The sequence below is a fragment of the Mustela erminea genome, chromosome 3 (assembly GCF_009829155.1).
Source record: "Mustela erminea isolate mMusErm1 chromosome 3, mMusErm1.Pri, whole genome shotgun sequence".
NCBI classification, from domain to species: domain Eukaryota; kingdom Metazoa; phylum Chordata; class Mammalia; order Carnivora; family Mustelidae; genus Mustela; species Mustela erminea.
The window spans coordinates 106,739,816-106,753,550 of NC_045616.1; the positions used below are offsets into that span (position 1 = coordinate 106,739,816).

Consider the following 13,735-nt stretch of genomic DNA (forward strand, 5'->3'; position numbering starts at 1 on the left):
AGACAGAAGCAGCACTGGGGGCCCAACCCCCAAGACTGCAACTCCGCAGTAGCTTAGACCAATTTGTTCAAAAGCATTACTGCTGCAATGGGAATTTAAAGATTTTCACATTAAAGTAAAGATGAGCTTAAATCTCTCTGATCCTTAACACTCCAGGAAAGAAATCACAAGGCAGGTACAGCAAGGTGACTGACATCCCCCAAAGATCTACTTCTCCCCTACCACAACTGCTTTTTAAATATTTCCTAGATCATCTCAATTTTTCTATATAGAACTGTAGAAATCTTTATTTTTAAAACCTTCTAGGAGGTACTTTCATATAATCTCACTGAAACCTTGCAAGTGTTTGTAAGACCATTATCTACCTACAGTCACGGTTCTCCAATCTGGCTCTACCCTGGAAGTCCCGTGCCCAGGCCATACCGCAGTCCAATTAAACCAGAATGTCTGGGAGTGGGCCAGACATGGGTATTTTTAGCACTCTCCTCCTGTGAGACCAATGTGCAGTTGAACTTGAGAATCACTGACTGATCCTTTTGTCCCCCAGGTCCAAACACAACCTCCTATCCTCTGTTGCAGAAAGGGGACCAAAGGTTATTACTCCCCCACGGTAGAGCAATGGAGGCTATGGCTCAGGGAAGGCAAATGACTTGTTGCTCTGACCAGAAGCAGAATCTAAAACTCCCAACTTGGGAGCATTCATTCCCTGACTCGTGCATTCCTACTGTGTGCCAGCCACCAGGCTACCCAACCACCCTGAATGGAGAACACGCAGGGAGGGGGCCATGCTGTTCTACTACAGTGTAAGATGCCATGGGGCCCAGGCAAAGCACATGGGGAGGGCCTTTCTAACCTTCATTTGTGAGCTGAAGCTCGATGTGGGATGTCAAGCAATGGTCGGGTCTGGTGAAAGTGTGAATGAGGGTCTATCTTACACAATACAAGTCTGAGGATGATACTAAAATAGTCATAAGCCAATGAAGACCATTTCAACTGGCCCCACCTGCCAGTGCTCAGAGAGTTCTTTAAATCTGGTCAGTTTCAGGGCACCTGGGTGGCTCAGTGGGTTAAGCCGCTGCCTTAGGCTCAGGTCATGATCTCAGGGTCCTGGAATCGAGTCCCACATCGGGCTCCCTGCTCAGCAGGGCGCCTGCTTCCCTCTCTCTCTCTCTCTGCCTGCCTCTCTGCCTACTTGTGATCTCTGTCTGTCAAATAAATAAATAAAATCTTAAAAAAAAAAAAATCTGGTCAGTTTCTCCCTGTGATCACTAACAAAATATCTTAGGTCATTCTGGCTGCAAACATTTGGCCAGTTGATCTGAGACTGAGGGGCAGTAGAGTCAAGTTTTGGATCCAGTAGGTGGAATGTGAGTATCTGCATTTCTCTTTTTTGCTTTTTCTTTTCTTTTTAAGATTTTCTTTCTTTATGAGAGAGAGAGAGCGAGTAAGCAAGAGAGCACAGGCAAGGGGAGCTGCCGAGAAGGAGAAGCAGACTCCCTGCTGAACAGGGAGCCCAATGTGGGGCTTCATCCCAGGACCCTGGGAGCCTGACCTGAGCCTAAGGCAGACACTTAACCGACTGAACCACCCAGGTGCCCCAAGAATCTGTTTCTATCTTTCTTTCCTTTTTTTTTTTTTTTTTTTTTTGAGAATCTGTGTTTCTAATGGGTTCCCAGGAGAAGCTGATATGCTAGTCTGGGACCACATTTTGAGAACCTGGGCTGGGTGACCAGTAAGGAAGCTAAAAAAAATACCCAGGGTCTCCAATGCAGCTAGCTGGCAAATGTTTGTTTTATGTCAGCGATGGAAATAAAGCACTCAGGCTCCTTTTGAAACTCCTTGAGCTGTTAAGATACCTTTCAGTAGTCCCCTCTAGCAAAAGTCATTGTTTACTGGATGATGTTTATCGCTAAAGTATGATCAGTTCTCCCAGAGAAACAGGAAGAATATGGTTTATGCCCAAGAACTCTGGTACTCAAAATATATGAATTGAGCAGTAATTATATAGTGACCGATAAAGCTATAAAATGTACTGAGGAGGGGCATCTGGGTGGCTTAGCTTGTTAAATGTCTGCCTTTGGCTCATGATCTCAGAGTCCCACATCAGGCTCTCTGCTCAGTGGGGAGCCTGCTTCTCCCTCTCCCTCTTCCCCTCCTCTCTGCTTGTGCTCTGTCTCTCAAATGAATAAACAAAATTTATTTTAAAAAACATTTTATTTATTCATTTGAGAGACAGAGAGAGCACAAGCAGGGGAGAGGCAGAGGGAGAAACAGCCTCCTTGCTAAGCTGGGAACCTCCCGTGGGGCTCGATCCCAGGACTTGGAGATCATGACCTGAGCCAAAAGCAGATGCTCAACCACCTGAGCCACCCTGGTGCCCAAATAAATAAAATTTTAAAAATAATAATAATAATAATAATAAAATGTACCGAGGAGGCCTTACTTGCTGCTTGTAGAACTACCCAGAGAATAGTTATAGTTACTTAAGTTTAGAACTTAAATATAATGAGACACCTCTAATTCGGTTTTGTGCAACCCTATGAGGTACACTCTAACGTATTCTCATTTGCCAGTGAAGACATGAAGACTCACGAAGGTTTAAGTAACGTAACCAAGCTCATAGAACTAGCCACTGACAAGGATGGGATATAAAATCCAAACTGTGGTCAAGGGGACCAAGAATGGACATTGGCTCCCTCAAAATTGTGAGGATTCAGCGAGAATCCAGAGAGGGACTTGCCTCTTCCACACACCTCCCCTGTACTCCCTAGAGCTGAGGTCGGATGGGGACAGGAGGGTCTGAAAGTTCCAAGGGGTGAGGGAGCCCGGCAACCCTCTCTCTCGGCAGAGCAGCTGGGCATGGATGTCCTGGCTCAGCGCCAGTGAGAAACAGAGAGGAGGGTTCCCTCTGATCCTCTCCTGAGTACCGATACAGAGATTCTATACATTCGGATGTAAAGAGAGGTCCCTCTGGCTTCCAGAATCCCTTCAGACTTCCTGCTTCCCTGTGCTTTCTTTCACAATGGAGGGGGGACCCCTACAGATTTTGCCACCGCTGGGCTTCAGGATAGCCGAAGAACTAGGACAAGGGTACGCTCATGCCATCACAGCCGTGCAGGGACAGCGCTTGCTCCCGAAACCACTTTCTCTCGCTCTCTTGGCGTAAGAATGAGGGCCAGGTATCCTCAGCCGCTTTCCTCGGTTTCCCTGTCTGTGAAACAGGAATAATACAGTCCTCTTCCAGGCTACTGTGAGGATTCAATGAATCGACTGCCAGGAGCGGTGCAGGGCAAGGACCAGCAGCAACACCTGGGGACAGGTTCAACACGCAAATTTCCAGGCCCCACAGCAGTCCTACGGACACAAACCAGGCGCCGGTGGCAGGGAGTGGGAGTGGGATTTAACAAGCCCTCCGGCTGGTTCTGATGCTTCCCCAAGTTTGGCAACCTCTGCTCTAAAGTGTAAGCTCCACGAGGACAGGATTTCTGTTGGTCCTGTCACTCCCAAGTCCCCAGTGCTGGAATAACTTCTGGCATATTACAGACACCCTACCCACTTCCAGGCACTCAATAAATATTTTTGAATGATTAAATGAGTCCAGTTGAAAACAGGGGAGGAAGGAAAACCAAGGTCCAGAGAGCCTGGCATTTCTAACTCTATCTGCATAGCTTGACTTACTCATTTGTAGTAAATATTACAAGTCGCAGACGGACTGTTGTGTCTCACCCCTGCATTCCCAATTCCTAGCGCAGTGCCCAGTTCATCCTGACAGGCTCTTGGCAACACCCTGCCGAAGGCACAAATGTCTCCCAGGTCCAAATCTTAAGTTCACACCACAAACGCCAACAGGGGCAGCAGATGGGTCTGTCCCTCCACCTTCCCAAGATGGGTAAAAGAATTTCGGAGAACACCAAGCCCCCCAGCTGTAATGTAACTTATCTGTTTCACTGTTTGCCCTTCTCCCTCACCCAAGGGTGCACCCTGCTGCCGCAGGGACTTTGCTCTGATCTCAGCCCTGGCGACGGAGCCTGAAGCCCAGTAGGCACTCAATAAATACCTGCTGGATGAGTGGCCAGCCCCGGCTGGGTGGGTCGTGATAAGTACCAAGGCCCTTCTGCACCACCACCACACTAAAATCAGCAGCTTGGGTCCTCAAACGGCTCTCCGGCAGTTCCGGAGGCGGGGGGTGGAGGGGAAGGAAGGACTTCTGGAGTGAGGAGACATGGTATCAAGGAGTCACAGATGAATTCCAGATACCTCCAGTTTCTGCAGCAGCCTTTTCAGTTCTGCCTTGACAACCGCGATTCATTACCCTTGCTTCACACTCAGCTCCGGTGCCAGCTCGCCTGCAAGAGTCACTCCGCTCCAGAAATTCCAAAGAAGGGCTTGTCTCCGATAAGACTGGGGGTGGGGTGGGGGGTAGAATTTATTGACTTATTTATCTAACGAGTGCTGCCAAGGTGGTTTGCAAGCTCTGATGTCCACGTGGCCCAGAATGAGCCCTGGCCTACCAGAAGACACTGGAGTTGCCAAGGAAGAAATGATCGTTCCACTTCCCCTACTGATATACAGGAGGGCAAATGCGCCTCACCAGGAACAGGTGCCATCAGAAAGACTGATGTGCACTTGGCACTGGGATAAGACTTGCCGAGTCTGGTGTCATGTCATCCTTGGGTGTAGGGAGGTCCTACTCTGAGGAAAAGAAACTAATTTGAGGTCACTGACTATGTGTAACGAGAGAGCCAGAACTTGGTCTGGTGCCCTGCGAAGATCTTTATGAAGACATTATCAATTGCAGGGAATAGTGTGGAATTGTCAGACCCGTATTTGGCTGCAAGCACACAATCGTGTTTCTCCACAGTGAACACTACACTAATAGGTGTGTTTCTGTTGATTCCTCTGTCGTTAAAAAGTTCCTTTTCCTTATGCTTCCCTCTCTCTCTTCCCTTCCTCTCTCTGAATTTACTGAGAGTGCCCTCATGCCAAGAGGAAGGCTTTGAAATCAGATGGACCTCGATTCAGATTCCAACTCTGCCTTTCTACCTGCCTGACCTTGAGCTTGTCATTTGCCCATTCTTAGTCCCAGTTTCCCTATTTGCAAAATGCCAGGAATCTACAATGAGCAACAGAGCTTGCCGCACGGCAGGTACTGGATAGAGACGATTACATCGAACTATTATTATCTTCATTATCGCCAACGTTAAAACCAGTTACTGTTTGCCTTGTTAGCAGTAAAAAGACAAGCCATGCACTTGGGAGGAAATTCCTGGAATACGAAGTGAAATGCTTACAGAGCCCTAACTATCTAAGAAAAGCCACAACAGATGCAAGATCAGAAGGCTGTCCCAAGGTCACCTCATCCTAGAAGCCACCTGATGCCTGTATCTTGCTATTTCATCCTTCCAAGTCAGGCACCAGTCAGTGGATCGGAAGGGCTGCCCCAGTGACCAATCAAACAAGCAACCGCCACTGGGCGGGGAGAAAGCCAGCATGGGGACAGCTGGGCTGCTACAGAACCAGGCCCAGCAACAGCAGGCAGCCGGCTGGGGAAAGTCAGCAGCTGCCGTTGGCCTGGTGTCCCGGCTGCCAGAGAGTGATGAATGGAGCAGGGGAAGAAAAAAGGCAACAAAGGTGTCCCTAATCTTGATGCAGCTTCATTTTTTTTTTTTTTTTTTTTTCTGGCTGACCATTGAGCGAGAACTTAAGCCTGGGTCCTTTTTCTTTGGCAGACATTTGAAACTGAAAGATCCCATTTCTTCCCAACGGTGAGATGTCATGGGTAGAAGCATTGAGGAGGCAACTGCGGGGGGGCGGGGAAGGGGGGAGGACTGGAGAATGTGACCCACCACACTTGTCCATTTTTCCACTCCTCCCCACTCTCTCGACTCCACCGCCCCCCCCCCATCCAGCATCTTTAGAAAATGTTGTGTGCTCCCAACACGGCAACAGTGAACGCCTGTCCCCGCCTCAATCTCCCCCCATTATTTTGGCAAGAGGTTTTCTGCTCAGGAGCTGGAGGCTTAATGGCCTGCTGGTGAAGGTTGAATAACAAAACACCACTGTATCCAGTTTCTAAGTTTTCTCTTCTTTTATCTCACTCTGAAACAGGGATTCAAGGCAGCCCGAGAAGCTTGTCAGCAGCAAGCAGAGCTTCTCGCTGTTCTGTGGCAGGGTTTGCTACCGACTGGCCCTGCCCGTGCTGGAAGACACAGGCCGTGTGAATTTTTCACACACGCTCAGCCCAGAATCAGCCCTCAGCCCTGCCCAAGTGGAAGCCCCAGGAGATGTCAGCCCAGCCATTTCTCCAAAAGAAGTGGATTTTTCTTGTCCAGAGCCCCCCTCTGGGTGCTGGGGGTTGCAGGTCCTCACTGCCTGGAGGAGAGAGAGAGATGGCCCGAGAGAGCTCCTGACAGTCAGCATGGACAGCCAACTGCCCCTCACTTGGCAAACCCTGGAAATGCCACCATAACTTGACTAAGGCTTCTTCCAGTTCAGGAAGGTCTGCAGTAACATGCCGGCCACCTTCCAACTCAGACGTATTTGAGCACTGTTCTCTCCTTATGTGCACCTGAGCTTGCTGTTACAACCCTCCCAGTAACTAAGGCAACCTGATTCTCTTCTCTTCAAAAGAGCAGTGTTTCACAGCTACCTGGGATCCCGGGGGATTGGAGAATCAGGTCAGTTTGGCTAGGCAAAAAGCCGGGGCGGGGGGAGGGGGTGATGACAGAGAGTAGCTGCCTTGGCTACTAATTCCCTGGCCACTGGGAACATTTACCCAAGCAACTTGGAAATGACTTTGAGCTCTCGACACACACTGTATCCTTTAGAACTTCTTTGCCTCTGTTTCTGTGCTCTCTTTCCCAGAGCTCTGGTTAGCTGGCTGCTTCCAGAAGGTGGGGTTTTTGCCCAACAGCCTCCTGATCTGCTGAGGATCTCACAGGCACTGATCAAGCGTCCTCGGCAATATCTCCCTGAGAGGCACAGCAGGTCGGCTTCAGCGCAGGAATACATGGAAACTCCCAAGCCCACCTTATTGACGGGTTATCTGGAACAGCTAGGAGTTCCAGATAGGAGTGTGGACTCAAGAGTCCCACTACCTGGGCTCCAATTCAAGGTGCATCACCTACTGGTGACCTTGAGCAACTTGCTTTACCTTTCTAAGTCTCAGTGTCCTCTGAACACGAAAATAATTACAGTACTTACTTCACAAGGTTGGTGAAAGGATGAAATGAGATCCTAACAGGAAAGGCTCAGCCCAGTGAGTACCACAGAGTAAATTCAGTGTCACAGTATTCCCAGGACACGATTCACAAATGGTTGTGATGGTATGAAAGGAAACTGCCGGTCTACACAGTCAGAAAGGATTATGGAAAATAACTCAGCCACAAGCCTAAAATATTCCCGAATCATTACAATGGGTGAGGAGAAACTGGATCGGATTTTTAGAGAAAAGTTTATATAAAAGAAAGAGGGAAGGAGACCATTCCTAGTGATGCAAGGTGTGACCTTGGGCAAGTCACTTGTCTCTGAGTCTTCGTCTCATCAGTGAAACAAGAGGGAAGGGTTACATGACCGGAAAGGTCCATCCCAGCTGCAGACTGCTACAGAGCAGGGCAGAGACTCAGTCCCCATTTGATTTAAGTGTTCCACAGGCACTTCCAAGTAAAAGCCAGAAGGACTGGCATTCCCAAGCGCCTCCTGGGTATTGGGCTCTGTGCTAACTGCTCTACCTGACTTAGCTTATTTAACGTCTGTAACTACCCTTGACAACTATGTGTACCTCCCTATTGTAGAAAAGACAAAAGCCAAGGTTTGCAACTTGCCAAGGTCACTTGGGTAGCAAGTAGGACATCCGAGATGCGACCATTCAAAAGCTCACCCTCTTTCCACTGTCCACACTTGCTCTCTGGTTAACTGTGGCCGGGCCACACCAGAATGGTTACAGGTAAGTGAAGTCAGGCCTGTCCCCACTCCATTCCCCAAGGCCAAATTCTTTAGGCAGTGGAGGCCAGGCGGTGGAGCAGGGCAGAGCAGCGGTCAGATGTGTGGGTTCTGGCATCAGTGCACTCAGCAATCATACCTCGCCTCCACAAAAGCTGGCTTTCACCAAACTCAGCCCCCCTGAGCCTCAGGCACCTCAGAGATCATAGTACCTATTCCCAGGCTTGTCAGAGGGAGTAAAGGAAATCGCCCATATAAAGCTCTCTTTATAAAGCCCATATAAATTGGTGAGCAATTTCTAGGTTAATCTATGGCAGGAGTATGAACCTGAGGTCCAAGAGCCCCCTGAAATTATGTGCCAAAACTGAATTTGCACTTTCCTTCCAGAAGCATCTTTAGCCTTTATCGGATTCTCATAAGGATCTGTGGCTAGAAGGAGGTTAAGCTCTTTGGATGGTAGCCCAACTTCCTATAGTAGAAGTAATTTCTGAAAGAACAGGATTAGCACATGTTCCCCCAATCATGAGAGAAGTTGTGGAGTCCTCTTAACATGGCCTCTTAGCCATGTGGGCCTCCAGAACAAATCACACAGCCCCGGAAACTGTGCCCACAGAGCTCCTGGGTGGTTCCTGGAAGAAGGGTCTGAACGTACACCACCAAATGAGCAGGAATCAGGCTTCAGGAACCTTCTCTGGCAAGGCCAGTTCAAACAATCCATTCTTCCTCGGAGAACAATCAGCATATTTGTTTTTGCATACCACTAAGTTAAATACACAAGGAACGCTGGCCCTTTGTTGGGAGCTCCCAGAAGCACCCAGAGTTACTCCGCTGAAGGAACACTGCTCCAAGGGGCTGTGCTCTGAGGCCAGAGCACCTGATTCTCCAGGCCGGCCTTGCTTCAGGAGGAGCGTGTGGTGCTGTGGGAGCCTTTGGCCCAGTAGGCAGGGCCCAAGCTGCCCCCTGGACTCTCTCCGGTTGTTGGGACAACCGTCCTCAGGAATTTCGGCCTCCCAGTCCTGCCCTGGGTGAGAAGGGAAGAGAGCTGGCAAGGCTGGCTGCCTGGCTGCTCTTCCAACCCGCTGGTGAAAGGGGAAGCGGAAAACTGGATTCCCTACCCCCAGCAGCCTCCATGGCGGACAGCACAGAAAACAGCTCAGCCCCAGAGGGAGGAATGTGCCAAGACATTCTTCAGGGTTGGTAACCCGAGACGCTATTTTGTTCTTCGTGGCTAAGAAATCACTTTTCTGACTGAAGGCCTGTTTGACTTACTTCTTTTAAATTCAAGGGAATGGGTGGGCATCCCCTTGATTCAGGTAAGGAAAAAGCCAAGACAAATGCTAACACACACACGTACATAAGCTTCAGGAGTAGAACTTTATTTTTTATGTGATCGTTTAAGAGCATTAATTAGATGCAGAGATGTAAACACCTTGGCAGATTTTTATCTCCCCTACCCCACCACCCCAAGGTGTCTGGCTCTTTTTGACTTTGTCATTTTTTTTTTCCTCTTCCTTGTTACAATTCCCCCTCTCCTTCTGCCATGGGGTCGGGAGGGGTAAGGTGAGGCCGAGGAGTCTGAAATCACATCTGAGACCTGGCAGGGTCCTGTGAACACTTCTCATCAACTATCTTCTCTCACCAATGGAGCACATACTTGTACCTCAGAGAGGTCAAGTGATTTACCCAAGGCCACACAGGTAAGACTGTAAGACAGAAATCCCAAATGGGGTGTGCAGGAGAGAAATCCCAGACAGCCATAAGTGGACGCCCTCCACTTAGCCCTTTCCCCAAATTTTCAGTTAGCCCACCTTAACAGTGACCCCAGGATTGTGCTAGGAACACCTCAGCACCCCAAACTTCGGCACCCCCTAACTAACCTAGTGTGGGTAGGATGACCAGGAAGTACAAAGATACATTAAAACCAATGACTTGCAAGGTGAAAGTGAGTGGCTCAGTTAAATGCTACTATGTTTTTAATTCCTCTCCAATGCTTGCCAGTCTGTCTAAAAACAAAGGCTGGGAATGGGGTACCTGAGTGGTTCAATCGGTTAAGCATCTGCCTTCAGCTCAGGTCATGATCTCACGGTCCTGGGATCAAGTCCCCTGTTGAGCTCCCTGCCCAGTGAGAAGCCAGTTCCTGCCTCTCCTCCCTGCTTGTACTCGCTCTCACTACCTCTGTCTCTCTCAAATAAATAAAATCTTATTAAAAAAAAAAAAAGCCCACAAAGGTTGGGCATACCTATTGCTGGGATATGGGCAAGCTACAGTACAGACCTAACATATAATGGCGCTGGGTTGTTATTTTACTCCTCCTCTACTATTTCTTTCAGGATCATTTCTATTTATGCCAACAGATATTACTAGTTTCCCATTTGTAGAAGTGGTTAAAAAATTTTCAAATCGAGTTGACTTAAAGTCACACAATACAAGTTCATTTAGTACAACATCAAGGTGGTGGTTCACATGATACTAAAATTTAAAAAATAATGCTCTAGCCAAGTCAGTTTTCCATTCGCCCTTGTCCAGGAATGAAAAATTACTGCTGTTTGAGAAGCTTTCTATAGCTGTATTATCCTCCCAGAGGCCCCAGAGAAGTCCCTAGATTCGTGACCTAGGGTAAGTTAGCAGCGCTCGATGTGGGGCTGTCCTCCAACGTCCAGCCGCTGACAGCACACCAGCCTCAGTGAGCTGCTGGGACCAAAACCAGGCTGGAAATAGAAGACTGAACTCATGTCTGTTCTATAAGGAACAAGGGGCTGCCCCGTTCACCAACAGGGCAACAGCATCCCTGGTACAGAGGACCCTGAGTGGGGCAGGGAAGGAAAGTGAGTCAGGACAAATTTGGAGGTCAGAACGTCAAGAGCTGGTAAAGAGTCTGGCATATGGGGAGTGATGGAAAGATCAAGATTTTCAAGCAAATCACACCTCAGGGCCTCAAATTTTTTCTTAGGTTTGAAAATAAGAACTGGGCGCTGATTATCTATGCCCCTTCCAACTTTCAGAATTCTTCTATTAGTCCTTCCATTCCAAGCAAACAATTAATCTGACAAACAGGGAACCTGGGGCTCAGAGGTTAAAGCAGCTTGCTCATGGGATGCTTCCTTTAGCAAAAAAAATTTCTCTTCCAAGGCCACCTGGCTGGCTCAGTTGGTAGAGCCCACGAATCCCAATCTTGGGCTAGTGAGTTCAAGGCCCACACTGGGCACAGAGCTTTCTTTTCTTGATTTCTGTTCCAGGTTACATTAATGAGACATCCCGTGTGGTACTGAGAATAAAGCACGCACCAGTAAATGTTAAATGAATGAACTTAAAGTGCTCACAGAAACTACTTGGAATCTCAACTCAAATTTTCTTTCTGCCTCTTTTTTTAAAGCCTCACCTTGCTACACACCCCATCTTGGACTTCTGGGACCTCAATCCCAACCCCGCCAGATGAAGGGTCCAAAAAATTCACCTCTATGGCTTTACAGGCACCTGATACCCAAGATCGCGATGACGAGGTGAAAATTCCACATTCCTAAGACAGTAGGACCACAGACCAAGACAATAAGGACAAGGCAATCTCAGAGGGTGGTCCTCTCCACCCCTACCCCCAGGGGGCACCCCAGGATATACATGGGGATGGTATGTGTAAAGAAATGCCAAGCAATCAAAACCGGGAGAAAGTCTGGAAGCTAAGAACCACACCAGTCATCTCATCTCAGGCTCCACCTGTCTCAGCACGCGCGCGCGCACGCACACACACACACACACACACACACACACATCCCGTGCTACAGTCAGTTTGGTGCCCACCAAGGTCACGACGCGCTGGTACACGGCTGAGGAGCTCTGGCCCCTCAGGAAGAAAGGGAGGAGAACGAGGTGATGGGCTGGGCTTTGCGGGAGGCCTCTCACCTCCATCTGCATCCTAAGAGCTTCCAAGTTGCTGTAAGATTCCTGGAGAACCAATCTTCCCCATCAGCCCTCCCCCGCTCCTTCCTTTCTTTCCCACTCCCGGCCTCCAGGCCCCCTGGCTGCTCCTGCGCTCTTCTCAGAACCTCCCAGGCACCTGTCAAAAACCACACTCCGGGCTGCCTTCCCCTCTGCCTAGTGTCCTTCTTCCTCCAGCAGTTTCCCCCTGGATCCTGGGTCCCAACTACCCCCTCCTAACCAGATGCTTCCCCATCTCCCCCCATCTGCCCGGGAAAGACTCCCCCGGAAGCCCCAGAATCACTCGGCTAGGTTGCTTCCCCCGCCCCCGCCCGACCTCTTCCTAAAGGGGGCGGAGGGGGCGGGGCTAGAGCTTAAGGTCAAAACTCCGTGCAGGTGCCGGCTGGGGCCTAAGCCCTCCAAACGGGTGGCGGTGGGACTGCGTGGGCCAACCCACTGGCCGTCCTCTCCTCCCAGCAGCCCACCCCAGCAGGAGCAGCGCCCCAGACGGCTGGGGGTTGGGGAGGGGGCGGCAAACTAAAGACAGCGCAAGAGGCTCACAGAGTTCCCTTGCACCCCCGGCCCAGTCCCGGCTGGTGGTCCCCGGGGCAGGAGGGGGCCCAGGCCGGAACGCGAGGTGTGCCGGCTCCCCGGGGTCCTACCTGTCCCGCGGATCGATCCAGCTGGTGGTGCGGCTCGTGTGATCTATGTAGTAGACCTTGCCGTCGAAGTCGCGCGCCTCCTCCCAGCCCTCCGGCAGGGGCAGCTCCGGCCGGGGCATCTTCCCGAGCGCGGCCCGCGCTCCCCCATGCAGCTCCCGGTCGCCGCGGGGGCCCCCGGCTCAGCGGCTCCGGCCGGCCGTACTCAGCCCGGGCGGCCGCCGAGGCACCATGATGGGGGTGGGGTGGCGCCCGCGGACTGGGGGCCCTAGTGGGGGCCGGCCGCGGTGGCGCCGCGGTCCATGCGGCCCTGAGGCTCCGACCCGGCGCTGCCCGCTGCTCCCGCCACCGGCCTCTCACGCTGCCATGTGCGCCCGCAGCGGCGCGGTGCGGGCCCGGGGACGCGCCCGGCCGGCGGGACAGAGCGAGCCGAGCGCAGCTGCCGCCTGCCCTCCTCCGCCGCGCTGCGCGCTGCGCCCTCCACGCCGCCGCCTGCAACCACCGCCTCCTCCTCTTCCTCCCCCTTGGCCGGGCGCCGTCGCCACTCTCCGCTGCGGCGTTCTGCGCTCTCTCGCTTTGCGACTTCTGCCTCCGCCAGGTGCGGCTCGGGCGGTGCAGGTAACCGCGCTGCCCCGGAAACAGGAGGCGGAGCGCTGGGCGCCTGGGTTCCCGGGTCCCCTCCCCGCGCCCAGCGCTGCGAGGGCGGGTCCTAGGACCCAAGACGCGCCCCCTCGTGGGACAGTCCGAACCGCCCGCCGCCCCTAGGCCGCCCCTGCCAGGGGAAAGGGAGACCACCCCTTACCGGGATCCCCGACGCGGACTGGATCCCCAGGTGACTGGAGCAAGAGCCGCTCCTGGCTCTGCACCTCGCTTCTAAGTACAGGTGGCCCCAAATCTTACAACTCCCCACTTCTCTTTTATGTAGAATCACGAGTCAGGCAAGAAGTGGTTAAATGGAAACATTCTTGCGATTCAGGGAACATAAGTTTTCCTGGATCTCTGATCCCTTCCCCCAACACACGCACCATCTGTCTCCCTCTCATTCCATTCTTCTCCCCATGTTGTTTCACCATCCCCCACCCCCACCCCCGTGTTTGCTAATGTAGCTGGCTCTCCTCTGGGTCCCTAAAATTAGGAGTGCATTATGAATCCCCTCTCCCCGGGACGACTTCCAAGGGGTGTCAGGGGAAGCATTTTGTCAAGTAATAGGAATGATGGACTTG

At 51.3% G+C, this 13,735-nt stretch overlaps 2 protein-coding genes across 8 annotated transcripts in view; one reads left to right on the forward strand and one right to left on the reverse strand.

Moving 5' to 3' along the window:
• WWC1 (WW and C2 domain containing 1) overlaps positions 1-12,656 on the reverse strand; it is a 151,093-nt gene extending 138,437 nt beyond the window's left edge. For 2 of the 3 annotated variants that reach the window (XM_032337093.1, XM_032337092.1), the window contains exon 1: positions 12,516-12,656. In XM_032337093.1, the coding sequence (XP_032192984.1) occupies positions 12,516-12,634 (119 nt within the window). In that variant the 5' untranslated portion in view covers positions 12,635-12,656. The remainder of the gene's footprint in view (positions 1-12,515) is intronic. The other variant, XM_032337094.1, reaches the window with a different exon arrangement.
• Positions 2,997-13,735, forward strand: part of LOC116586733 (WAS/WASL-interacting protein family member 3-like) — a 31,798-nt gene continuing 21,059 nt past the window's right edge. For 4 of the 5 annotated variants that reach the window (XM_032337097.1, XM_032337096.1, XM_032337098.1 and 1 more), the window contains exon 1: positions 12,715-13,344. In XM_032337097.1, the coding sequence (XP_032192988.1) occupies positions 12,744-13,277 (534 nt within the window). In that variant the 5' untranslated portion in view covers positions 12,715-12,743 and the 3' untranslated portion in view covers positions 13,278-13,344. The other variant, XR_004284125.1, reaches the window with a different exon arrangement.